Source organism: Melopsittacus undulatus, chromosome 19 (assembly GCF_012275295.1).
Source record: "Melopsittacus undulatus isolate bMelUnd1 chromosome 19, bMelUnd1.mat.Z, whole genome shotgun sequence".
Lineage (NCBI taxonomy): Eukaryota > Metazoa > Chordata > Aves > Psittaciformes > Psittaculidae > Melopsittacus > Melopsittacus undulatus.
Window position 1 is genome coordinate 1,897,351 of NC_047545.1, and position 22,522 is coordinate 1,919,872.

The following is a 22,522-nucleotide window of genomic DNA, read 5'->3' on the forward strand; positions in this document are numbered from 1 at the left end:
GGAATGGCTGAGACACTGCAGCCGTGTCCCATCTGGACCCAATGGGTCAGTGGGATGGAGGAAAGTGTGTGTGGCCTCTGCTATCCAGACAGAGCAGGAGGGCTCTGAGCACCAAGGGACCAACCCTGCTGGGGAGCAGCACTGGTCAAACAACCCAGTTAATTCCAGTGCAGAGTGGGACTCACAGGGTGGAGCTGGATGATGAAGTCCAGGGAGCAGGAGCGCTCCCAGCAGCCCAGGCAATGGGATGCATGGAGAGAGCAAGAGACAAAGTCCTCGGGGCCCCATTGGGGTGGGAAGGATTTATTGTTTCAGACAAAAAGTGGTACAAAAAGAACAGAGATGGGATCACTTGTTACTAAAGTGTCCACAGGTAGAAAAGAGCTGAGCAATCCTGGGGTGCAGAACACGGCCCCGTGGGCAGGATTGGCTCAGTGAGGGAATGCAAAGGTCCTCAGCACCCAAACTCTGCTCCGGTGCTGCTGTTACAGCACCCAGCTCCCTGGTTCCCACACCAGTGAGCACTGGTTGCTGCTGTGGCCTCACCGCACTGGGGCCACTGACCCCTCTCTGGGTGCAGGATCAGGCCCGTCCGGAGAAGAACTTCTGGTCCTGAAGGGTTCATTTCAACTCCACATCTCCATCAGCATCGGTGGCTGCACCAGCCTCAGCCCTGGTTTCCTTCCCTTTGGCCACCATGGAGATGCCACCCCCATGCTGGTACTGCCATTTGGGGCTTGCTTGGTTCAGCCCCATCACGGAGCAGGCCCCAGCACACTGTGCAGGTTTGGTGCTGACACACAGGAACCAGCTTTCCTGCTCTTGGCAAACAGAACCAAAACGCTGCCATAGGTCATAAATGTGTTCCCCAAGTCCTCTGCACTGGTAACAGCCCATGGAAGCCTTTACAATTGCAGGGGGTTATCCAGAACCATTTCCCCTGCAGGCACCACCAGGCTCATGGCAAAGAGCAGCAGCAGCAGCAGATGATGCTTCATTGGGCCAGAAAAAGGCCTTCTACTTCCTTAGGGAACTGCAGTCCTGGTGAGCTCCTGCAGGAGCAGGGCCTCACCTGCACCAGCACAGGATGAGCCCAAGCCCCAGCAAAGCATCCTCTGGTGATCCTGAGGAATCCCTCCTGTGCTCCATGACAGAGCACGGCCACTGCAGGCAAGGGGAGAGCAATCCTGGCTCATGCGGAACATCCCATTTTAGCCCTGGATCCTGGGGCAGTCATTATCCCTCCGTGTCCTGCCCAATCACACATGCCCCTGCTCCACACCGGAGTCTCCCATGTTCTCCTACCATGCCCAAGCCCAGGCCACCATGCTTGGTGCTGGTCTGGAGGACAGGCACAACCAGAGAGCTGAGGGCAGCAGTGGAGCTGGGGTCTCACTGGCACTGCAGGAGCTCTGGGCTCACAGCCACCGTGTCTCCATCTCCAGACCCAAGCGTTGTGAGGGTGAAAGCTTTCATCCCAAGGGATCACTGCACTGGCAACTGCATCCCATGTGCTTCCCTCAACAGGTCATGCAGCGCGGGCGGATGTTGTCTGCAGGGGGGTTTGGGTCAATCTGCAAAGCCAAGTGTGGAGTCAGAGACCTCAGCAGTGGGCACACTGCAGCTGTCTCCATCAGCCCATAGGGATTCCTTACCTCTGAATACAGTGGAGGAGGTCGGAAGCGGAACTCCTGGATGTAGGCAAAGAAGGGACCTTCCAGGATGCCACCGAGCTCACTGCGGCACGGGGGAGCCAGGCTCTGCTCGGCCTCGGGGCTGGACACCACTGCTGAGTATTCAGGAGGAGCTGCAGAGAGGAAAGGACATCAGGGAACAGGAAACACACAGGTAAAAGGCCATCAAATCCCCTGCTTCCCAAACCCTCCCAGTTCCCTGCTGAAGGAACCCAGAAGATGCAGCAGCACAACCAAAACCGGTCCTGAAGCAAGAGCCACGCTGAGAACTGGCTCTGATCCCACCATCCAGAGCCGTTTGGCAGCACCCAGGCAGATCCTGGGCACAGGGAGATGCTCACCCTCCGGCTGCTCCGGGATGGTGCTCAGCCAGTCCAGGTTGACGCTGTACTGGCTGCTGACACTGGAAGTGCGGCTCCCAAATGGATGCAGTGGGATGGTTCCGATGACAAGCGGCAGCTCAAGGAGCAGCTTGGATGTCCCAGGAATATCCACACACACCTGCAGAGACAGGAGGCAGCAGGGAAGCTTTAGCTGGGGTTCTCCCAGAGCACTGGCTAGGAGGGATGCAGTGGGATGCAAAGGGAGATGCAATTGCTCCTACAGGAGCCCTTGTGCTGTGCATGAAGGCCAACAGGGAGAACCCAAGACCTCACCCAAATCCCCAGCCCCAAAACCTCTCCATCAGCCCACACTGGACACCGTGAGCCCAGTTCTGGCGAGAAGGAGAACACTCCTCACCTTCAGGGAGTATTCCACCTGGATGATGCGGCACTGGAGGATGGACGGCCCCACTGGTGGGATCTTCAGTGCTCTCCCATGCCAGACATCCCTCTTCCCTGCTGCGATGGAGTCACCAACGATGCTGGTCACCACTGACTTCTTCTGCTTCTTGGTGCCCCGGGCGATGAAGGTCTGAGTCTGGATGATGGCCGCCTTGGGCACCACCACTCGGTTTGTGCAGTTGTCAATCTCAGCAAAGATAGGGATGACCTCACCTACCAAACCAGACACCCATGTTGGAAGAGGGGAGACAGAGCCCGGTCCTGCCTCCAGGGATTCCTGTATGGGATCACCGAGGGCTGGACACGCAACCCAGCACTGCGGGCACAAGGTTTAATCCAGCAGGAGGATGGATTAAACCTTGTGCTTGATGGTGGGCATCCTGAGGACGATGCCCACATCAGGAGCACACACTAAAGCTCTCTCACCAGTTCCATGCCCAGCTCACACTGCCCCCAAAGCCCCTCCCAGCAGACCCCGCAGAGGTTCAAAGGCACCAGCACATCCTCTTACCTGGGGTGTAGCCTTTGCGGTCAATCTTGGCAGTCACAGAAACCTGGCCACGATTGCAGTACCAGGCACGAGCAAGTTTCTCCTTAGCACCTGCCTGGGGAGCCTGGAGGAATGGGGGTTATGGAAGATATTTAGTAAGGAAGGATGAAACTCAAAGCAAGCACCTCCCTGAGAACCTCAGCAGCCTCTTTGGTCTCTGATGCAAGATGCTACTGCAACCCATTAAAGTGTCCCAAACCTGAGACACAGCCCAGGTAACACTGGAGGGCACAAGTTACAGGGGGGAAACACAATTCCCTTTGGAAATCAAGCCTGGATTGTACTTTTGGAGGGGAAGAAGCCACTTTCCCCATGGGCTTCCCAGAGCAGCTGTGGATGCTGCTGCCCCGAAGGGATGCAGGGGGAGCTCACCAGCAGCACAGGAGTGTTGATGTCGATGGGTTCAATCACAGTGAACTCCTTCTTCACCTTCTTCACTGTTGCCCAGGGTCTGTGCAGCTTGGCTTTCACCCAGTAGCGCACGCTGCCGTGCTTGCCCTCGAAGGAGGTGGCCAGGGTCCTGTGGACAAGCAAGGAGCCTTTGAGAAGGGTGAATCTCATTTCTGAGGTGCCCTGTGCCCCCTTCCCAGGACCTGTGTCCTGCATCAAGTGACTTTTCCCCCCTCTGCAACAGAACCCAAGTGGACTTACTCGGGGAGCTGGAAGGTGAAGGGAAACTCGTGTCTTCCTGCCTGCAGGACGGTGGCTTCACCATTGTCTGTGGGCAAAACAGATTGGAGATGATTATCTCCCCCCTACAGAACTTCCTCCTTGGCCAACGCGGAGCAGGGATGTGCAGGACACAGCAGAGGAGCAGCACGATGGCACAGGGCTCAAGTGCAGCAGGGGTGACACCAGAGCAGGGCACGTCCCATGGGTGGGTTCTGCTCCATCCTGCACCCACCCTGCTCCGTGCCTTGAGACTGAGAGCCCAGAGGTACCCAGCCAAGCCAGAAGCAGCTCTGGGATGGGGGTCAGCCACCCCCCCGTGCCCCCCAGGGGTGGCAGCCCTGTCCTGCCTGCACTGCACAGGGAAGGTGGCAATGGAGGGGACCTCTTGGGATCATCCAGTCCAATCCCCTGCTCAAAGCAAGCTCCTGAACCTCCGCAGGAGTTTTCCAGCACCGCTTCCCTACCAAGGAGCACCTACAGCAAAGGGGAAGCCTTGTGTGGGGCCAGCTCCTAACCGGGGTCCAACAGCAGGGTCCAAGCACACACCTCAGCATCCCAGGGTGCTCTCAGCATTTGAGGTGTCATCAGGGGACCTAGGCACCCAGTCCCCAAAGCACCAAGACCCTATCGCACCCCATGCACCCATTGGAGTGCCTGCAGCACCGGGGGCATCTCAGGCTCCCCCATGCACCCATTCTTTGGGCCCCTGGGGTCCCCGGTGCCCCCCGGCGGGGTCGGGCGGTGGGTGCCGTACCTGGGGGTGCCAGGAGCGTGTCGCGGTGGTTCAGGAACTCCACCTGATCGCTGTAGCTCTGCGTGTAGGCGGTGCTGGAGCCGGCGCTGCGGGACTCGGTCCAGTGCACTCGGGCAGCGCCCATCGCCCGCAGCCGCAGGGCACCGACCCGCACGGCCGCCGCCAGCTCCAGCACCACGCGGCCCGACACCGCCTGCCCGGGGCTGAACGCGATCGCGGTGTCCCCTTCGGTGCCCTCCAGCACCAGCGAGAAGCGCTTGAGGCGATCGAAGAGCATGGCGAGAACCGGGCCCAAGGCTCCGCGCAGCGCGGCCCCGACGCCGCCTCCGCCGCCTTAAGAGCCCGGCGCGGCCCGGGGGCGGCCCCGGTGGGGCGGGACGGGGCGGCCGCACCGAGCCCTGCAAAACAAGGCAGGGAGCATGTGCGGGGCTGGCCCCGCTGCTGCTGGGAGCTATGGGGTTCCTATGGGGTTCCTATGGGGCCGGGGGAGCCGGTCCGGAGCGTCCTGCATCGGACCGGGACATCGAACGTGTCCCGTGGTTCACGGGGATGAACGCTGCCTGGGAGCTGAACCTGATGGGAGCTATGGGGTTCCTATGGGGCCGGGTGAGCAGTGCCGGAGCGTCCTGCATCGGACCGGGACATCGAACGTGTCCCGTGGTTCACGGGGATGAACGCTGCCTGGGATAACGTCCTGTGTGCCCCACAAGCCTCCGTCCAGCTCCCACCCCACATTCCCACTTCATCCTCATCCTTGCCTCCACCAGGCAGAGTCTGCGTCCCCAGGCAGTAGCCCCTTTCCACTTCCCACCAGCGAGAGGCTCTGCCACGCACAGATCCACATCCTTCCTTTCCCAAGAACCATTCCCAGGGGTCAGAACAGGCTGCAACTGGATCTGGGCTCCTTCTGGCCAACTGGCGATGAAGGGAAAACTGCTCTGGGATATGGCTTTGTTTTTTCTAAGAACTGAAGAACTGGCTGGGGTTCAGCTTGTGCAATTGCAGTGAGCGCCTGTTAACCAGGCGAGTGCTGCTTTCCTACCGGCTCCTGCTGGGCTTTGGGTGGTGCTGCTCCAAAACCCAGTGGCAAAACACACCTGCATGGCCAGGCACGGCATGGGGACTCGCTCTAGCAACAGCACTTACTGCTGCCGGGGCTCAAAGTGGTCATTCTCAGGGCGACATCACCATTGGCAGCACCCTGAGATGCTGTAAAAGAAAGGAGAAAGGGGTCTGTGCCTTCCCCAAGGGGTTAATGCAGCTTTAGGAACTGCTTTAACCGTGATTGTCACATACGCAGAGTGCCAGAGCTTCCCCACCCCGGGCACAGGCTGGGGCTAAGACAAAACAAGCATTAAAAATGGGCTTTTGGCCACCAAAGTTGGGAGGATTTTTGAGCTGGGCAGGACCTGCTGTGCTGAACACACTGAAAATGAGCGGGGCTCAAGCCTTGCAAAGCTTTAACTGTCTCCAAAGCCTGCCTGGAATGTCTGCCTCCCTCCCCAGGGGAAGAGACCGTGTTTTGTGTTACGTTCACAACCGGTTGCTGCCACGAGCGAACACGAATCATAGCAAACCCAGTAAAGGGACAGAAGGAAGGAAGGCACAACTGGTGACAGCAGCTCTGGGAAGGCTCCTGGTGTCCCCGCTGGGATGCACGGTGACATTCGAGGTGATGGGGCTCCATCCTGCACTTGGCACCGTCCTCCTCTCCCTGCTGACACACACCCCGCAGCCGGTGACTCAGCCCTGCAAGCATCCTCGCTGCACGACATGTCCACAGCCCCCCTCGCTGCCCCATGGGTGGTGGGAAGCCCCTCTCTGACCCCTTCGGCACCCCAGTGCTGGTGTCTCCATAGGGATCACCAGTTGCAGGGGCTGTGGGAGCACAGCCGTGGCATTTCCATTCCACAATGCTCCAGGGTGCCCAAACCCAACTGAAACCCAGGCCAGGATCCGTGCAGGAAAGATCGCAAACTCGTGAGCCCCATCTAGAGTCTGGCCAGGCTTAAGCTGGTCCAAACAGGAGCTCTGAAGAGGCTTCTCCTTCCCCGACCGGCTGCTAGGACCTGGTGGCTTCTCCCCATTGACCCTGGAGCCACACAAGGGAGCCTGGGGAGCCACAGACTGAGGAATGCAGCAGGTAAAGAGTCGAGTCAGCAGCTCTGCCCTGAGCCAGCATGGGGACAAGCCAGGGCAATGCAGAGCCTTGCACAAACTCCCACTCCCAGCTTGAGGAATGAGCTCCTGCTCCGGCTGTTGCAAGGATTAAGGTGCTGATCAAGGCCACCCCACAACAGCACAAAAGCCCTGATGTGCTCTTAGCTCTAACTGTCCCAGATGGCTCCATGGAAAGAAAATGGCTTCTGGATGTTTGCCTCTCACCGGAGCAGGAGTTCACCTCTGGGAAGTGCTGTGGGGTGGTCAGATAGCAAAGATCAGGGCATGAGTACCACTGGTGTTTCCTTGGGCTCCCTCACATCACCTCGTGCAGAAGGGTCCAGGGCTTTCCTTGTGTTGCCTTTTGCCCATTAAACCCCTCGGTTTTCCTCTCTTCCTGTTCCCTAAGCTGATTACACAATAGACATTTCATGGCCCTGCCCACAGCCTGAACATCTTTCTTCCACCCTTTTTCTTGTCTCCATGTCCCAGCACCCCAGTGCCAGCGCTCACCCCTCTGCCAGGAACCTGCAGATAAACCCCGAGCTCTGGGGAGAGCAGAAGGGAGGGCTCTTATCTCCACCTGGCTTCCCTCCTCTGCACTGCCTTGTTACCATGACAAAACTGCGTTTTGAACCACCACGCAGACCCAGTTGATCTCATGGAGAAGCAAGAAGGAGCAGTCACAGGGACTTGTGGAGCAGGGCACGTTTTCAGCAGCTCTGTGCCAGCTGACATCAGGAAGGTGCTCACGCTGCTACTGGGCAGCTGGGAGAACCCAGCAGGAGCCAAAGGAAGTGATTTTGGCTGTAGAATGACACCTCTAAAGCCCACAGCCTTGGCTGCCTTCAACCACTCCTGTGATCGCACACCCGTGTCCCTCTCACAAAGCAGAGAAGGAATCTGGGGGTGGACAGAGACAATAAAATCCTCGCCCTCAATGGTGGCGAGGCTCTCTGCTCCCCACACAGCCCAGTTCAGCTCTCCCCAGGCAGGAGGCAAGGGCCAGAAACCATCAGCTCCAAGCTGCGGGAGTGCAGAGTGCTGGTGAGGCAGAGCAGCTCATGCAGCTCCTCCAGCCCCTGGCCAAGGGCCCTTCTCTGCATGGCTCCAGGGGCTTCTACCACACACAAACCCAGCAGCATAAATCTAAGCGTGCTCGCAGCAGCTTGTGGCTTCCCTACAGACATTCATTGCAGGGAGAACAGGGAATGAAACTTACCCTGTAACCCTACAGCTAAAGCAGACACTATCCAAGCACTGCAGCAACCAAATGCTCAGACCTTTCCTGCTGGAGGTCAGGACAAGGGCCTTAAATTGCAATTGGAACACTTAGCAAAGGGGCCATCCTTAGGCACAGCATGGAAGAGCCACTGCCAAAAGGCAGAAACTCCAGAGTAATGCAGGTATTGGAGCAGATGGCAAGGTACAGTCATCCAGAAATAGAGAATATGACCCCCCAGGGCAGTTCAGAGACACGTACAGCTCCAGGAAGACAGCTCATGTCCTCCTTCCATCACTCCAGTCTCTTCCTGCAACTCCACATTTGCCAGCTAGAGCTGGCACTGCTTTCTGGCTTGTACTGTGGCCACACAATTAAATGCCTTCAGCGTGAGTTAAGTCCTACAGCACACAGCACCATGCCACAGGCAATCAGGAAGGCAGCAGAAGCAGGAAAAAGGGGAGAAAAAGCCACAGAGCCATGACTAACACTGTCATTGGGCCACAGAGCCATGACTAACACTATCATTGGAGGGGAGGATGAAAGACATGCACTTCCCTAAGAAAAGACAGAGTTAATGAGTGTATGGCCAGCCGAGATGTCCCATATCCCTCAGTTCTGGATCATTTCATCCCAACCACACAAAGAATTCAAGCTGCAGTACATCTAAGCAACGTGCCAGCTGGGCATCCAGCCCCAGCATCAGCAAACTGCAAACAAGTATTTATTGAACTACTAAGTGCTCTTTCCACACTTGTGAACAGACCCTTCTATTTGCACTTCCCTGAGCAAACAGAACAAAAGCCACAGCTCTTTGGTGCTCCCCAGCCCCGAGTTTGCAGGCAGCCTCCTAGAAACCAGCAGCAGAGAAAAACCCCTTGGCAAAGGTGAGAAGAGGGTGTCCAAGAGGGGCAACCCTGCTCGGGTTGGGAAGCACCTGGCAGGAATGACACCTGCAGCCTGAGCGGGTCCTAACCCAACACCCCGGTGCAGAGAAGCACCCTGGCAGTGCAGCCTTACCGGGGATGAGCTGGCAGCGCCGGTGCAGGAAGGTCTGGCAGGCCGTGTAGTCGCGGTAGACAACGTTGAGCCCCACACTGCGGCTCTCCAGCCAGTGTGTTAAGGCTCGGCCACGGGCGAGCACCTCGAGTGCCCGCAGCCGCAGTGCGTGGCGGAGCTGCAGCTGCACCCGTCCGTGCAGCAGATCCCCACTGCTGTGGGCTCCCCATGCTGGTCCATCTTCCAGCTCCAGCACCAGGAGCTGCATTGCTGCTGGCCACCCTTAGCCAGCAGCTCCAGGAGGCTGGGCCCTGCCTGGGACAGGCAGCTGTGCTAGGGAAGGCAGGAAAGAGCAAAGTCTGCACCGAGACCCCCTAATTTATCCTGCCCCTAACTGGCCTCAGCCTGCAGGCCTAATCTTCACCAGGGTGGGACTGAGACCCTGTTTTGCTGTGATGCTTTAGCGGTGACCTCATGTGCGTTGAGGCTGGTGCTGTGCTGAGGATGGGACTGCGGAAACAAGTGATGTGGTTTTAAACTGATGGAGAAATGACGTGACTTCATCTTATCTCTGAGGCACAGACACTGTCGACGTGCAACTGGGACGTGCTGGTGGCTCCATCAGCAGGGAGGAGGGTCACGCACCACCAGCCGTGCTGGCAGGTTTCACACAGCTGGAGGAATCAAAGACTGGAGATCAGGAAACGTTTGGCCCTCCCAGTTCAGGCATTCCTGGGAAGTTGCTGGAAAGAGTGGGAGAGGTGTTTAGAAAGGAAATGGTCCTTCACCCCAAAAAAGCCACTTTTACTTCCTGTGTCTGAAGTTCTATCAGATCAGTGTGAATGAGGAAGTGAACAACCACAGGGCCCTCCCAGACAGCAGGTTCCACCAAGGGGTGGTGTTCACTCTCTATGCCCCATGAACCGTGGCTGTTTCTGCAATAGCACAGGTGGCAACAATATCTCAGGGTCACATAGAAGTAACAGGGAGGACTTGTAGCAGATGCCAGTTCCTGGTACTACACCAAACATACAATCAAGCAAGGAGTGTGCAATGTATGGGGTCAAGATCCTGAGCCAGGTGCCTGTGTGTGTTTGCAAGATTTGAGTATGTGGAGCAAAGCCTTTCATGAGAGACCGAGTCAAACCCCAAGAGGAAAGGACACAGGCTGTTGGGCCCAGCCACTGCTCACACACAAACTGCAGCAACTGGAAATGGTTTGTACACCAGTGCTCAAAGGCTTTGGTGCTGGCTCACAGCATGTGTGAATCAACCCAACCTGCACTAAAAAGCTGAGGAGAACTTGAGAAGTGGCAGCTGTGACAAGGCAGAAGCTGACCCTGCTCCTTGACCCCCCAAAGGATGGGGCTGGCCACCACACACACAAGTCTCTTTTTATAATAGCATGTCCCAAACAGACTTAGTGCAAGCTCAGCATTCAAGAAACCTCCATGAGTTAGTAACTCATCAAAAATACATGGCTCGCCTGCAGAAAAACAGCTCATCATAAGCTGGGAGAGCTGTCTCTGCCCTGCTGTTCACTGACCTTTGGTTTCAGCCTTGACACCAAAATCCAAACAGCTCCTAAGGGAATATTCCAGCACACACACAGCCCTGACAGTGCCTCTTACTCTGCTGCTCATCTCTTGCCTTTTCTCTGAGCTTCCCATCACCCCACCTACCTAGAGGCATTTGGTGGGTCTTGCAATGCAGAGAGATGTCACGCACGCCTTTGGGCTAATCTCCCAGTGTTTATTCTTGCTGTCACAACACCTTCTTGTGTCCTCATTCAGTCAGAGAAATAAATGCTCCCTGTAATAACACACAGATGGGCCAAGAGAGGAGCACCAGGATGGCGAAGAGGTTACTCCATGTGTAGGCAGTCTACAGAGCATCATGTTCTGCAGGAGACAGCGTGTTCCTTGTCATAGGCTCTGAAAGAGATCAGATAGGAGATGCTTAAACAGCAGTGTCTATCAGAAGGACCAGTTCCTGAGGATGCCCACTAGGTTCTCCATCTGATACCTGTGTGGCCTTTTGTCTGGGGCACCGTAGGCATGTTTCTGCTCACTCACAGATCCACTGATTCTGGGATCCCCAAATTTAATAGAAGTGTGCTGAAGGGAAGCCAACAGAGATACAGAACCTTGCACTTGGCCTTGTTGAACTTCCCCTTCCCCTTCCTTCCTGTCTTTCCACCCATCTGGTTTCCACATGCACAGATCCCACCCCTTTCAGGACAGAATTCAACATGAGAACTTGCTGTCCTTTAGCTGCGTCTTGGTCTGCCCCAAAATCACGTTGTTACCTTTTCACTTGGCTTTGCGGGTGGACTCCATTCACCCATAAACCGTGCTTGATAAGAAGTGTGGTAATAGGACTGTCCATCCCCTTTAGTAGTGGAATCACATCCTGCCAAACAGACAGAAGGGGAAATGGTGTTATCTTATATAGGAAGTATTAATGCTATTGAAACTGCAGCCTTGAGGCAGCTGCTTTCGCAGCATTTTAGTCCTACTGAATTTACTTCTTCCAATGAAACAGCAAAGTAAGTGACATCAGGCTGCAATAAGGTGAGCCACAGCACATGGATGTGGCACCTTCAGAAGTGATGCAGCTCTGGTGAGCATCCCACAGCATCTGAGCGTGCAGCAAGCACAGAATAAAGCTCTGCAGTGGCCGGTGAGTGGCTCTAGTGAGTGCTGCCACCCTATTCTATGAGCATTACATTGATTTACTCAGCTATTGAAGGCAAACCAGCCCACTATGGTGTAGAGCTGAGACCCCAGGGAGCAGCACCGGGGTACAGCAGCTTACCCGTGTGGGTGCCGCGGCCCGGCTGCAGGCCGGACCTCGTGCCTGGGTACGAGCAGCTGCAGACGGACGGCAGGAGCCGGGTTTCCCAGCGGGGCCGGAGGGCTCCTGTGTGTGGGGAACCGGCTTCCAGGCCGGGCACGGGTCCCGTTCAGGGGCTCGGGGATCCCCGGTACCGTGCAGGCCGCCATGGCCACACCGCCTCGGCCCGCAGCCAGGCCGCGTCTCCATAGCGACGGCTTCCCGGCGAGCCCCGCGCCGTGACGTCACGTCCCGGAAGCGTTGCCATGGCGGCGAGCACCCTCAGCGGCCTGGTGGCTGCGTTGGAGACGCACCGGGGCCGGGACCGGGCGGTGAGTGAGGGGGACCGGTTATAAACGTGTTGGTCTGGTCCAATTAATGTCATTTACATTGATTAATATCGAGAGGGAATAAGCGAGGGGCGCTGGGGAGGCTCCGCTGCACCGAGGCCGCACACCGGGATCATAGGGGTATAGGCTCTTGTACTTCTCAGTCTTGGGTTTTAGCCAATCCCGTTGTCTTCTGTACCCCAATGTCGCCGTGGCCCCTTCCGTTTGTTCTGTGCTTGTTTTTTGGGTCTTTCTCCGGTGAAGACGTTGCTGAACTTTCTTGGTAAGGTATTAACACAAAAACGCTTACAAGCTTAACGTGGTCTTAACGTTTTGTTCTATATCTTATATGGTTATATGCTTGGTAGCCAAGTTTGCAGCATCCTGTGACAAGATGTATCTCTGAGTATCTAACCTCCTTAAACCAAACAGTTAAACGGAAGCATCCTTTGAAAAACAAAGGATTAGGAGAGATTATCCCCTTTGTTTCTCCTTCCCTTCCATCATTGTATTGACAGGAGCCCTTATGGTCACACAGGAGGGCTGGTTTCACACTAAGTACATGGCGATAAGGACCCCTAAGTTCACCATTCCTGTCTCTGTCCCACCCTGGCCGCAGGTCCGTGCGCTCTGCTATGGCTGCCAGCTGGCCGGTGGGGCTCTGGCCGGTGGGGCTGTGGCCGGGGGGGCTCTGGCCGGGCCGCAGGCCGCCCCGTCGGGGCTGCCCCGGAGCCTGCTGGCTGTGTCCGCGGAGCTGAGCGCCTGCCGCACAGCCCTGCGCCTCTTCGATGACCTGGCCATGCTCAGCTCCAGCTGCGGCTATGGGCTGGGGCCCAAGGTGAGTGCAGGATGGGACCGGCCGCCCCCCTTTACCCCCCGGGTCCCACCGCAGGAACCAGTGCGTGTTCCCCCCCCCACAGGACGAGGATGGGCTGGTGCGGGTGCTGTCGGTGCTCTGCAATGTGGCCAACCAGCTGTACTACCCCTGCGAGCACATGGCGTGGGCTGCTGATGCTGGCATCATCCGTGCCCGCGCTCAGAAGTGGTGGACCCTGAGCATGGGGCTCTGGGCATCGTCCCTGCTCCTGGGTATCCTGCGGTAAGGTGGGATGTGGGTAGGGAATGGAGTGAGTCCGCGCGTGGCAGGCTCCTCCTGGAATCCTGGGCTTAGGTTTGGGTCTTGCTATAGCAAAGGAAGATGTGGATGGGCTGGAACAGGGCCACAACGATGATCCAAGGACAGGGCAGCCGTGTGCTGAAAGGCTGAGAGAGGTGAGTCTGTTTAGCCCTGGGAAAAGAAGGATCAGGGAAGACCTTATCACCATGTTCCTGGAGTTAGAGTGGCTACAAGGACAATGGAGACTCCCTTTTCCCAAGGTGTGGCTTGGAAAGGATGAGGGGTAATGGGGAGGAGTTACTCTTAGGGAGACCCTGGCTGGACACAAGAGGAAAGATGTTCATCATGAGAACAATCAGCCATTGGAGTGATCTCCCCAGAGAAGTGGGGGACTCCCCAGTGTCGGTCACTGTTAGGATGTGGCTTTGGTGATGGGCCATCTAGTCAGGGTCATGCTTTGCCTAGAAAGGTTGGAGCAGATGATCCTTGAATTCCCTTCCAAGCTGCTGTTCCATGATTCTGGGTTTAATCTGGATTAAATGAATGGCCCTCCAGGCAGCAGCTTTTCCTCACAGATGCAGTTCATGTTGAGAAAACCACCCATCCCTTTGCTATAGGGGAGATAACTCTGTTGTCTTGTTTTCAGATCCCTCAGAATCTTGGGGCAGTTAAGAAAGCTGAAGCAGCACAAGGGGTATGATTGCCCTCCTTGGACATCCAGCTCGTTTAACACAGCTCTACCTGTTCTCATTTGTGAGCTGTCACTAATTGTTAATACATGATGGGTTATCACTCACGTTTCTTTTGCTTCCAGCAGGACATCTTCACCTCGGAGGCAGAAGGAAGTGAAAGCCCAAGTGAAGGCTGAAGTCCTGAGCATCCTTGCACAAGTGGCAGATCTCTCCAACGCAATCCATTGGCTGCCTCCAGGATTCCTGTGGGCTGGAAGGTTTCCTCCATGGTTAGTTGGTCTCCTGGGGACTGTATCTTCCCTGATAGGTATCTACCAAGCCTCTAGAGGAGGGCATTCTGAAGCTGCCTAAACCATCATTAAGCTTCGGGAGCTCAGTTTTTACCTGGTGAAGATGCTTTTAGTGAGGCAGGGTGAACTTTAACTCTGCTGGGAGGCAATGATAGTGATTTCACCCAGCCTGTAATTGGGACTGTAATCACGATGTCTATTACAGAGAGGGTTGTTTGCAGCTAATGATTGTTATCACTCCATTGAGAAATCTTTCAGGTGAATCCTCTGACAAATCAAAAAACCTAGGCTTGGTAAAATAGGGAAAACCACTTCCAGGCTTCCATCCTCCATCCCAAAACACAAACACAACCCTCCAGTCTTCGCTGTCACTTCAAAGCGCACAAAGTCAGCATTAGATGGGAAACCAGCCATGGTTCTGCCACACAAAACTTCCGAGACCTGGATCCTGTGAGCCCGAGTGTGGTGCCTTGGGAGGTGACCTGGATCATGGCAGTTTCTCCATCGGGTATTCCAGTGTTTGAGCCCAGAACTGCTGCCCCCAGGAGCCAGCGGTTATTTTGTGTTGGTTGTGTTTCTCTGGAGGCGAGAAAGGAAGGAAAGAACCACTGGGAGCCGTGTTTCTTCGCGTCCGTGTTGCTCATTAAGGAGATATACTGAAGCTGGGACACTGGGGGTGAAGGAGAAGCTGCCCCGAGGCTCCAGCCGTGCCTTGCTGGACTGCCGCCGGGTGGAGCTCTTGTACCAGGCTCCGGCATCAGCCACCGGACTCGATCCTTGAAGAAGCAGCGAATGTGTTAATCCCCGTTCAGAGAACCAATCAAACCCGTGCCAAGATGAGGTTTACAGTTATATTTCTAGGTGGTGCCAATAATAAACGAGATGAATGCTTCTAAGTCGGCCTTGAGTGAGCCTTCCTTCCTGATAACTGGGCAAACTGCTTTGAGCTGGCTCTAGAAAGCTCCAAGGGGTGCCTGGGCAACAGGAAACGTTTGCGCTGTGGGAGCTTGCAGGTTACCAGCCTTTGTTGTACCAGAAGAATTGGGAGCACCTAAGGAAGCAGCAGGAAAATGCACCCTTGGAAAGGAGTTGTGCTTTAGCGTGTGTGGAGCTCGTGCTCCTGTAGCTGGGAGCTCCCACCTCCTCTTTGGTGGTGTTGCTTTTGGAACGGACACGTGAAGCTATCTCCTGCCTGTGTCCAAAGGGCAGAGTGAGGACTCGATACTCCTTATCCTTTGCCCTGTCCTTGCTCTTTATCTGCAGTGCACCCCCGAGGACACCTTCCTGACTGCACTCCCGGTTTGCTGTCAGAGCTCCAGCTTTGGGGGCAGAGGAGGCAGAACAAACCCGAAGGAACTTGGGTTTGCTTTTCCCTACAGAGCCTGTGCCTGGGTCCTGCTCAGGGACGGCTGCAGCTGCTGCCTGCTCCTGTCACCCTGCAGTGGCTCCTGCTGTGTTTTGTGGGGTTAATAAGAAACCAGATTCTCTCTTTTCAGATCCTTAACCTCATGAAGTCAGTCCTGGATACCCCATCCCACTCAGTGTGGCACCTACAGAGATCTAAAAGAACCCGAATACATCTCTGATACCAAAATGATAAAACTCTATACCACACTTTCAGTTTTAACATAGACAAGGGCCCCTCTCAGCTGCTCCAAGTGCATTTGCTTCCATGTTGAGCCATTGGGAAGTGCAGGGGAAAGCAAAGATAAAGCAAACTATGGTCATTCCGAAAGCTGTGCGTTTCTGTGGGGCAGTGGCACTGGCACAGAGCACTCGAGCCCCTGTGGTGGCTGCAGCCACCTCCATAGGGCAGCACTGGCAACCCTTGCACACACAGCCCCCATCCTCCACAAAACTGCCTTTTTGGGGTGATTTTTCCTCTTTTCTGCTGTGGCCATCAGCCCAACCCGGCTCCTGCTTTGCTCCACTCAGGAAAACACTTCCTAAATGTGGATGGATGGATGATGGATGAATGGATGATGGATGATGGAAGGATGGATGGATGATGGATGGATGGATGGATGATGGATGATGGATGATGGGAGGATGGATGGATGGATGATGGATGGATGGATGATGGATGATGGAAGGATGGATGGGGTCCGGCAGTGACCATACAAGCAGCCGAGCTCTAAGGGTTAGGGTTAGGGGAACCCAGCCTGGATCTCCCGTCCCTTCGGTAGAGTGACGGCATCACCGGGGCTGCAGACGGCTTCAGACCGGGGCGGACAACGGGGCTCGGGGGGGGGGGGGGCACAACCGGACACGCAGGGGTTAATGGGCGGCGCATGCGCACGTCCTGCCCCGTCTCTCATTCACAAAAAAAGAGCGGCCGCTGATTGGCTGTTCCGGCGGCCGGGGGCGGGGCCGGGGCGGCCGGGGGCGGGGCCGGGGCGGCCACGCGGCGGGGTGCGGTGCGGGCAGCACCGGGAGCGGTCACCGGCACCGGGCGCTGCTCGGATCCCGTTGGTGCCGTGTGTCCCCCCCCCCTCCGGTCTCCTCTTACCGCAGTCCCGGTGCTTCCTGCGCTGTCTCCGGTGTTCCCTTGGCCCCAGCACCATGTCCGTGAGCAGCCACGAGAACCGGAAATCCCGTTCGAGCTCCGGCTCCATGAACATCCACCTGTTCCACAAACCGGCCCACGCCGACAGCCTCCTGACCCACCTCAACCTGCTCCGCCAGCGGCGCCTCTTCACCGACGTGGTGCTGCGAGCGGGGAACCGGAGCTTCCCCTGCCACCGGGCGGTCCTGGCCGCCTGCAGCCGCTACTTCGATGCCATGTTCAGCGGGGGGCTGAAGGAGAGCAGGGACACCGAAGTCAACTTCCACGACTCCCTGCACCCCGAGGTGCTGGAGCTGCTGCTGGACTATGCGTACTCTGCACGGGTGCTGATCAACGAGGAGAACGCAGAGTCCCTGCTGGAGGCTGGGGACATGCTGCAGTTCCAGGATATCCGCGATGCTTCCGCTGACTTCCTGGAGAAGAACCTGTCCCCCGGTAACTGCCTGAACATGCTGCTGCTGTCCGATGCCCACTGCTGCGAGCGGCTGCTGGAGCTGTCCTGGAGGATGGCGTTGGCCCATTTCACCTCCCTCTGCAAGACCGAAGACTTCCTGCGGCTGCCCAAGGACAAGCTGCTGGAGCTGGTGGAGAGCGAGGAGCTGGAGGTGGAGGATGAGACGTTGGTCTATGAGGCTGTTATGGGTTGGATCCGGTATGATTTGCCCCGGCGCCATGAAGTGCTGCCCGAGCTGCTGCGCTCGGTGCGCCTGGCCCTGCTGCCCGAGTCCTACCTGCGCCATCAAGTGGCCTGCGAGAAACTGGTGACCAGCCACAAACTGGGCGAGGAGATCGTGGCTGATGCCGTCCGGTGCAAGATGAAGCTCCTGCAGAACGACGGCCTGGTGACCGGCTGCTGTGCCCGACCCCGCAAGCTCAGCCAGGCCCTGCTGCTGCTGGGGGGCCAGACCTTCATGTGTGACAAGATTTACATGCTGGATCCTACAACCAGCGAGATCATCCCCCGTGCTGACATCCCAAGCCCTCGCAAGGAGTGCAGCGCCTGTGCCATCGGCTGCAAGGTGTACATCACCGGTGGCAAAGGCTCCGAGAACGGCACATCCAAAGACGTGTGGGTTTATGACACCCTCCACGATGAATGGGCAAAAGCTGCTCCCATGTTGGTGGCACGGTTTGGCCACGGCTCTGCCGAGCTGGACCACTGCCTGTACGTGGTGGGGGGGCACACGGCAGGGAGCGCTGCCTTCCCAGCCTCTCCTTCCGTCTCCCTCAAGCAAGTGGAACACTATGACCCACAGCTGGACAAGTGGTCCTTGGTGGCTCCTCTCCGTGAAGGCGTCAGCAATGCTGCCGTGGTTGGGGCCAAGATGAAGCTGTTCGTCTTCGGTGGCACCAGTGCCAACCAGGACAAGCTGCCCAAGGTGCAGTGCTTTGACCCGTGCCAGAACCGCTGGACGGTGCCCACATGCTGCCCGCAGCCCTGGCGGTACACGGCTGCTGCTGTGGTTGGCATCCACATCATCGTCATCGGTGGGGACACCGAGTTCTCGGCCAGCTCCGCTTACCGCTTCCATAGCGACACCTTCCAGTGGTCCAAGTTTGGGGATGTCACCGGGAAACGCATCAGCTGCCGCGCTGTGACCTCGGGGAACAGACTGTATGTGGTTGGGGGGTACTGTGGGGCTCAGCGCTGCAAGACACTGGATTGTTATGACCCAGCATCCGACACGTGGAGCAGCATCACCACTGTGCCTTACTCCCTCATCCCCACCGCCTTCATCAGCACCTGGAAGTACCTGTCTGCCTGAGGCACAAGGACATGGGAGGTAATAGGTGTGGGTCAACCCAGAGCTCCTCTCTGTGCTGCGCAAGGGGTGAACCCGGAGGGGCAGAGGGATATGGAAGCAGATTGGGACTGGAGTTGTAGGGAACAGAGCATCCCAAACGTGCTCCCAGGCTGGTGGTTTGATGTAAAGCTCTGCGGGAGGGAGAACAAACGTCTCTTTAGGTGCTGAAAAGCTGCGGGGAGAAGATTAGTATTAATAACAGCCACTTAAGCTGGCATCCCAGCCCTTCCACTGCTGCTTGGCCTATGCAAAGACTCTGGGGAATGCTGTCTGTGGGGAGGATTGGGTGTCAGCCCTGGTGCAGAAGGCTCCTCAGTCGCTGGTTGAGACCCAGCGGTGCCATGGGAGGCTGCTTTTAGCACAGCCTCCTCCTCCTCCCGGTGCCATGGTTAATCTGGTGGCACCCAGATGTCTTGCGGGAGCTGGTGCCAGGGCAAGATTAGAGCTGGGATTTAGTCCCAGAATGGTTGGTAATGGCGTTTGCAAGACAAGCCCTGTCTGCATATAAACACAGGGTTTCTCTGCTTCTAATTATTCCCTGGTGTCCCTTTCATGCCATTTCCTGCCTGTAACACAGCCATTAACTCGTTGGAAGTTTGCAGCTGGAATGGAGCCTTTCTAAAGGCAGGAAAAGTGCCAGAACATCACAGATCCCTGCAGGGTTTTTCTTCTTTCCCCCTTGCAAGAGATGAATTACCCAAAGGAGCTTCCTTAAGGTGATGGAGCATCCATGCTGCCTATAGGAAACCCCTGGGTGCAGAGGGCAATGGGCAGCTTCACACCTCATTGTGCCAGTGCCTCTCCCAAGGCTCCAGGCAGAAGACAGGGGCAGCAGGAGCCTCCTGGTACCCAGCAAGTCTGACCTGGATGCATGGATCTCCTTGGCATCAGAGGGGGAACCAGAGGAAGGTTCTGGGTTAAGCCTTACTGGGATGGACTCAGGAAGCTCCCAAGTCACTGGCAGCAGGCTCTGGACTGTGCTGCTGCCTGCAGATGTCTTCACACGTGACAGTGCTTTGCCCATGGGCTGGTTCTGTGCTTTCTATGTTAATATAGAGCAGTTGTGTGTGTTTATTACTCAGCCTGGAGCTGCTTCAATAAACCCCAATAAAACCCACTGTGTCCCTTGTCTTTATACTGGTTTTCCCAGCCACACTTGAGGCAAATAGTGAAGAGCATTCCCTGCTTGAGTCCAAACCTCCATCAGCCATCAAAGGCTCCCATCTTCCTCTTATCAGCCATACGGGACTCGGGAAAGCTCTGGTACTGCCTTCAGGCTCTGAAGGGCACATAGATCTGTTCCAAGCTCCATAGATTGAGCTGTTCTCTGCCCTTACCTGGCAGCATCCTCTGCAGAGCTGGGATTCCTCACTGCCAAAAGGAATGCAGGGAAGCTCTGCTGCTTCTGCCCCAAGGGCTGTGTGCTCCAGGCCATGGCAGCAGGGCTGGGAAGGGAAGGCTCTGTTATGGGTGGGAGGTAGGAGACAAGAATCAGCATGGTCAGAGGGAAGGTGCAACTGTCTCACCGCAGCAGCAGGGTTTGGGTGCGATCCATTATTCACTTCCAGAGCTCAATAAATCAATGGCACAGCCCTTCCTAGCTACTGGTACAGGCAGGAACTGGCAAGACTGGGAGGAAGAGCTGCCCTGCTGCGGGTGGCTGCAGTGGATGAGCTGACTTCATCTCCCTTCTGGGTCCTGATGCCCCTGTCGCTCTCAGCCGCTGGCTTCATATGCCCTCACCTTGCCATCAGTGCAGAGGCCAATGGGAGGCTGCAGGGGACAGCAGCCCAGAGCCTGCCCTGCAAACCCAGAATGGAATCATTTAGGTTGGAAAAGACCTCTTAGATCTGGAGAGGGGCTTGGGACAAGGGCCTGTAGGGACAGGCCAAGGGGAATGGCTTGAACCTGCCCAAGAGAGGGGAGACTGAGCTGAGCTCTTAGGCAGAAGCTGTTCCCTGTGAGGGTGCTGAGGCGCTGGCACAGGGTGCCCAGAGAAGCTGTGGCTGCCCCATCCCTGGCAGTGCTCAAGGCCAGGTTGGACACAGGGGCTTGGAGCAGCTGCTCCAGTGGAAGGGGTCCCCATGGCAGGGGTTGGAGCTGGAGGAGCTTTAAGGTCCCTTCCAACCCAAACCATGCTGGGATTCTCTGACCCAGCAGCTGGAGCATGGGGCAGCTCCCAGCCTGGCCATGCCTCGTACACAAGCAAGCCTGCAGCCCATAGGAAAGTCACAGCACAGCACTAGAAGCAGCAGGGAATCATCCCCATCCCTGTTAGAGAGCCTGGAGCTGCTTCACCTTTGCCATCCCTACAGCTACTCCCGAGCACTGGACAAAGTCCAGCTTTGCTCAGGCAGGCAGTGGAGCAGAGGTTTCATCCACAGCCATTTGAGCAGCAGCTGGTTCCATTGTGCTGCCAGGCAGTGAACGCTGGCTCCCAACCACATCCACCTTTGGCACCAGGGACAAAGTCACTTCTAGGTCCATCAGCCTCCTGTGCCACCCTCGTGGCATCTGCAGCCCTGTGAGCCCTTTGTGAGCCTCTCTCATTCATTTCCTCCCTTCAAGCTGTACTCACAGCCCAGCAGCTCTCCGGGAAACCAGCACTTCAAGCACACCTGGGCTTGGCAACGAAGCCAGAGCTGCTTTCCATGGCTTTCATCCTCCTCCATCTGGCAGAGAGCCCCATGGTGTCCCTCCAGCCCCACCTCCTGGGGCAGGAACCGGCTCTGGGTACAGCAGGGAGCACCCCTGGGGCGATCTCGGCACCTTCTGCATGCCTGAAGTCATCCCAACAGACCTGTTTTCCCAGTCTGGGGTTTCCATGCATTGATCTGGGCCGGAGGGTTTCAGTGAGTTTGGTGCAGGGGCTTCATTTGGTTACTGGGACACAAACCCATGACTGAACAGAGTTCATTCAGAACCTCAACATAGGCCTCTCCTCCTAGCCCAGAACCCACTTTGTGGCCTCACCCCTCCAGCTGCAGGAGACCCCAACCCACAACCACATCTGGAAGAGGCAACGCACATGGGCACGGGGAGGCTCCAAGCCCCAGCCTGTGACATCCCTGTCCCATGGATATTCCTCTTCTCACACAGACCCTACAAGCCACCAAAGGCAGGGAAATAGATCCTCAGGCTCAGCCACCTCCCTCCCGGCCACAACATACTCATGGATGCATTGATTTGAACACAACTACACTGCTTCTTGCCTTGGATGCTCTCTGCTGAGCATCCCCTGCTGCCGGAGTGCCAGAGCATCACAGAGCCTTTCCCCTTCCCCACTGCGGATACACAGGGATGTTAACCTCAGAAACCAGCATAGGAATAACTGAGAAATTCCCTTTTCTGGCTCAGACTGGCTATGGGTCATGCCAGAGTTCTGCAGTACACCCCCATGCACCTAGCAAGGCACTGGGGTATGTGCTGCTGCTACAATGACAACTCATGGCAGCCCAGGAAAAGCAAAGCACAAACTCCACACATGGATTTCATCCATTACTTTTGTGCTGTGGAAGGGGGAGAAAAGGACAACACTGCCTGAAATCCCCTGCAAGATCTGCATGTGACATGGGATAGCTCCAGGCTGAGCACCATACTGTGCCCCATGCAGCAAAGAGGCACCAGCCACTGCCCGGACATGGGAAGGGGCATATCCATGTTGTACATGGGGCCCCAGAACAAAGCAATCCCTGTCCCGTTTGAGCCTCCCCTGTGTGCAGCAGTGTCCCATGTATCACACACTCTGAGAGGGTTTGGCTTTTATCCTCTGCCAGATCCCATGGGCCGAGAAGCAGCAAACAGTGAAGGCACCACACAAAGACAGGTCCCACATCCCTCATCTATTGAGCCTTGGGCTGGCCCCATCGCTGGGATGAGAAATCAAACCGGATTTGAATCACAGGGATGAGGAAAGGGAAAGGCAGAAACCAGCACATTCCCAGTGTCAGAGCACACTATGGAGCCAACATCCTTTGTGCATGGTTGTCCTCAAGCATCTGCTTGCCAATGAATCTCAGCTGCACATATGGGAACCATCAGCCTCGTCTCAG

At 56.5% G+C, this 22,522-nt stretch overlaps 3 protein-coding genes across 7 annotated transcripts; 2 read left to right on the top strand and 1 right to left on the bottom strand.

Annotated features, from left to right (window-relative positions):
- Positions 1 to 276: 276 nt before the first annotated feature.
- On the bottom strand, positions 277 to 11,876 carry ARRDC2 (arrestin domain containing 2). 2 transcript variants are annotated; one of them, XM_013130270.3, is made up of 11 exons: positions 11,654 to 11,876; positions 11,145 to 11,248; positions 10,519 to 10,770; positions 8,858 to 9,579; positions 3,681 to 3,747; positions 3,402 to 3,549; positions 2,991 to 3,093; positions 2,436 to 2,692; positions 2,036 to 2,195; positions 1,656 to 1,807; positions 277 to 1,574 (listed from the first exon to the last, which is right to left on the bottom strand). In XM_013130270.3, the coding sequence occupies exons 4-11, from the start codon at positions 9,102 to 9,104 to the stop codon at positions 1,521 to 1,523; spliced, it is 1,188 nt and encodes a 395-aa protein (XP_012985724.1). In that variant the 5' UTR covers positions 9,105 to 9,579; positions 10,519 to 10,770; positions 11,145 to 11,248; positions 11,654 to 11,876; the 3' UTR covers positions 277 to 1,520. The 2 variants fall into 2 exon arrangements, with proteins under 2 accessions (XP_012985724.1, XP_033926586.1); XM_034070695.1 differs by lacking the exons at positions 8,858 to 9,579; positions 10,519 to 10,770; positions 11,145 to 11,248; positions 11,654 to 11,876 and adding an exon at positions 4,456 to 4,793.
- A 33-nt stretch (positions 11,877 to 11,909) lies between these two features.
- PEX11G (peroxisomal biogenesis factor 11 gamma) lies at positions 11,910 to 14,995 on the top strand. 4 transcript variants are annotated; one of them, XM_031054605.2, is made up of 5 exons: positions 11,910 to 12,003; positions 12,620 to 12,838; positions 12,921 to 13,099; positions 13,764 to 13,811; positions 13,935 to 14,995. In XM_031054605.2, the coding sequence occupies exons 1-5, from the start codon at positions 11,938 to 11,940 to the stop codon at positions 14,158 to 14,160; spliced, it is 738 nt and encodes a 245-aa protein (XP_030910465.2). In that variant the 5' UTR covers positions 11,910 to 11,937; the 3' UTR covers positions 14,161 to 14,995. The 4 variants fall into 4 exon arrangements, with proteins under 4 accessions (XP_030910465.2, XP_005140849.2, XP_030910463.2 ...); XM_005140792.3 differs by having other exon boundaries at positions 11,923 to 12,003; positions 13,932 to 14,995; XM_031054603.2 differs by lacking the exon at positions 11,910 to 12,003 and having other exon boundaries at positions 12,010 to 12,838; positions 13,932 to 14,995.
- A 1,510-nt stretch (positions 14,996 to 16,505) lies between these two features.
- On the top strand, positions 16,506 to 19,587 carry LOC101867949 (ectoderm-neural cortex protein 1-like). Its single transcript, XM_005140783.3, has one exon. The coding sequence runs from the start codon at positions 16,662 to 16,664 to the stop codon at positions 18,429 to 18,431; it is 1,770 nt and encodes a 589-aa protein (XP_005140840.2). The 5' UTR covers positions 16,506 to 16,661; the 3' UTR covers positions 18,432 to 19,587.
- The last annotated feature ends 2,935 nt before the right edge of the window (positions 19,588 to 22,522 follow it).

Excerpts from the sequence above, each read along its gene's own strand:
- PEX11G (XM_031054603.2), top strand. The coding sequence starts at position 12,527 with ATGGTCACACAGGAGGGCTGGTTTCACACTAAGTACATGGCGATAAGG. Across the intron at positions 13,100-13,763 it reads CTGCTCCTGGGTATCCTGCG|ATCCCTCAGAATCTTGGGGC; the intron begins GTAAGGTGGGAT and ends TCTTGTTTTCAG. Across the intron at positions 13,812-13,931 it reads AAGCTGAAGCAGCACAAGGG|CAGGACATCTTCACCTCGGA; the intron begins GTATGATTGCCC and ends TTTTGCTTCCAG.
- LOC101867949 (XM_005140783.3), top strand. The coding sequence starts at position 16,662 with ATGTCCGTGAGCAGCCACGAGAACCGGAAATCCCGTTCGAGCTCCGGC.
- ARRDC2 (XM_034070695.1), bottom strand. The coding sequence starts at position 4,732 with ATGCTCTTCGATCGCCTCAAGCGCTTCTCGCTGGTGCTGGAGGGCACC. Across the intron at positions 3,094-3,401 it reads TCAACACTCCTGTGCTGCTG|GCTCCCCAGGCAGGTGCTAA; the intron begins GTGAGCTCCCCC and ends CCATTCCTCCAG. Across the intron at positions 1,575-1,655 it reads CTCCTCCACTGTATTCAGAG|ATTGACCCAAACCCCCCTGC; the intron begins GTAAGGAATCCC and ends TTGGCTTTGCAG.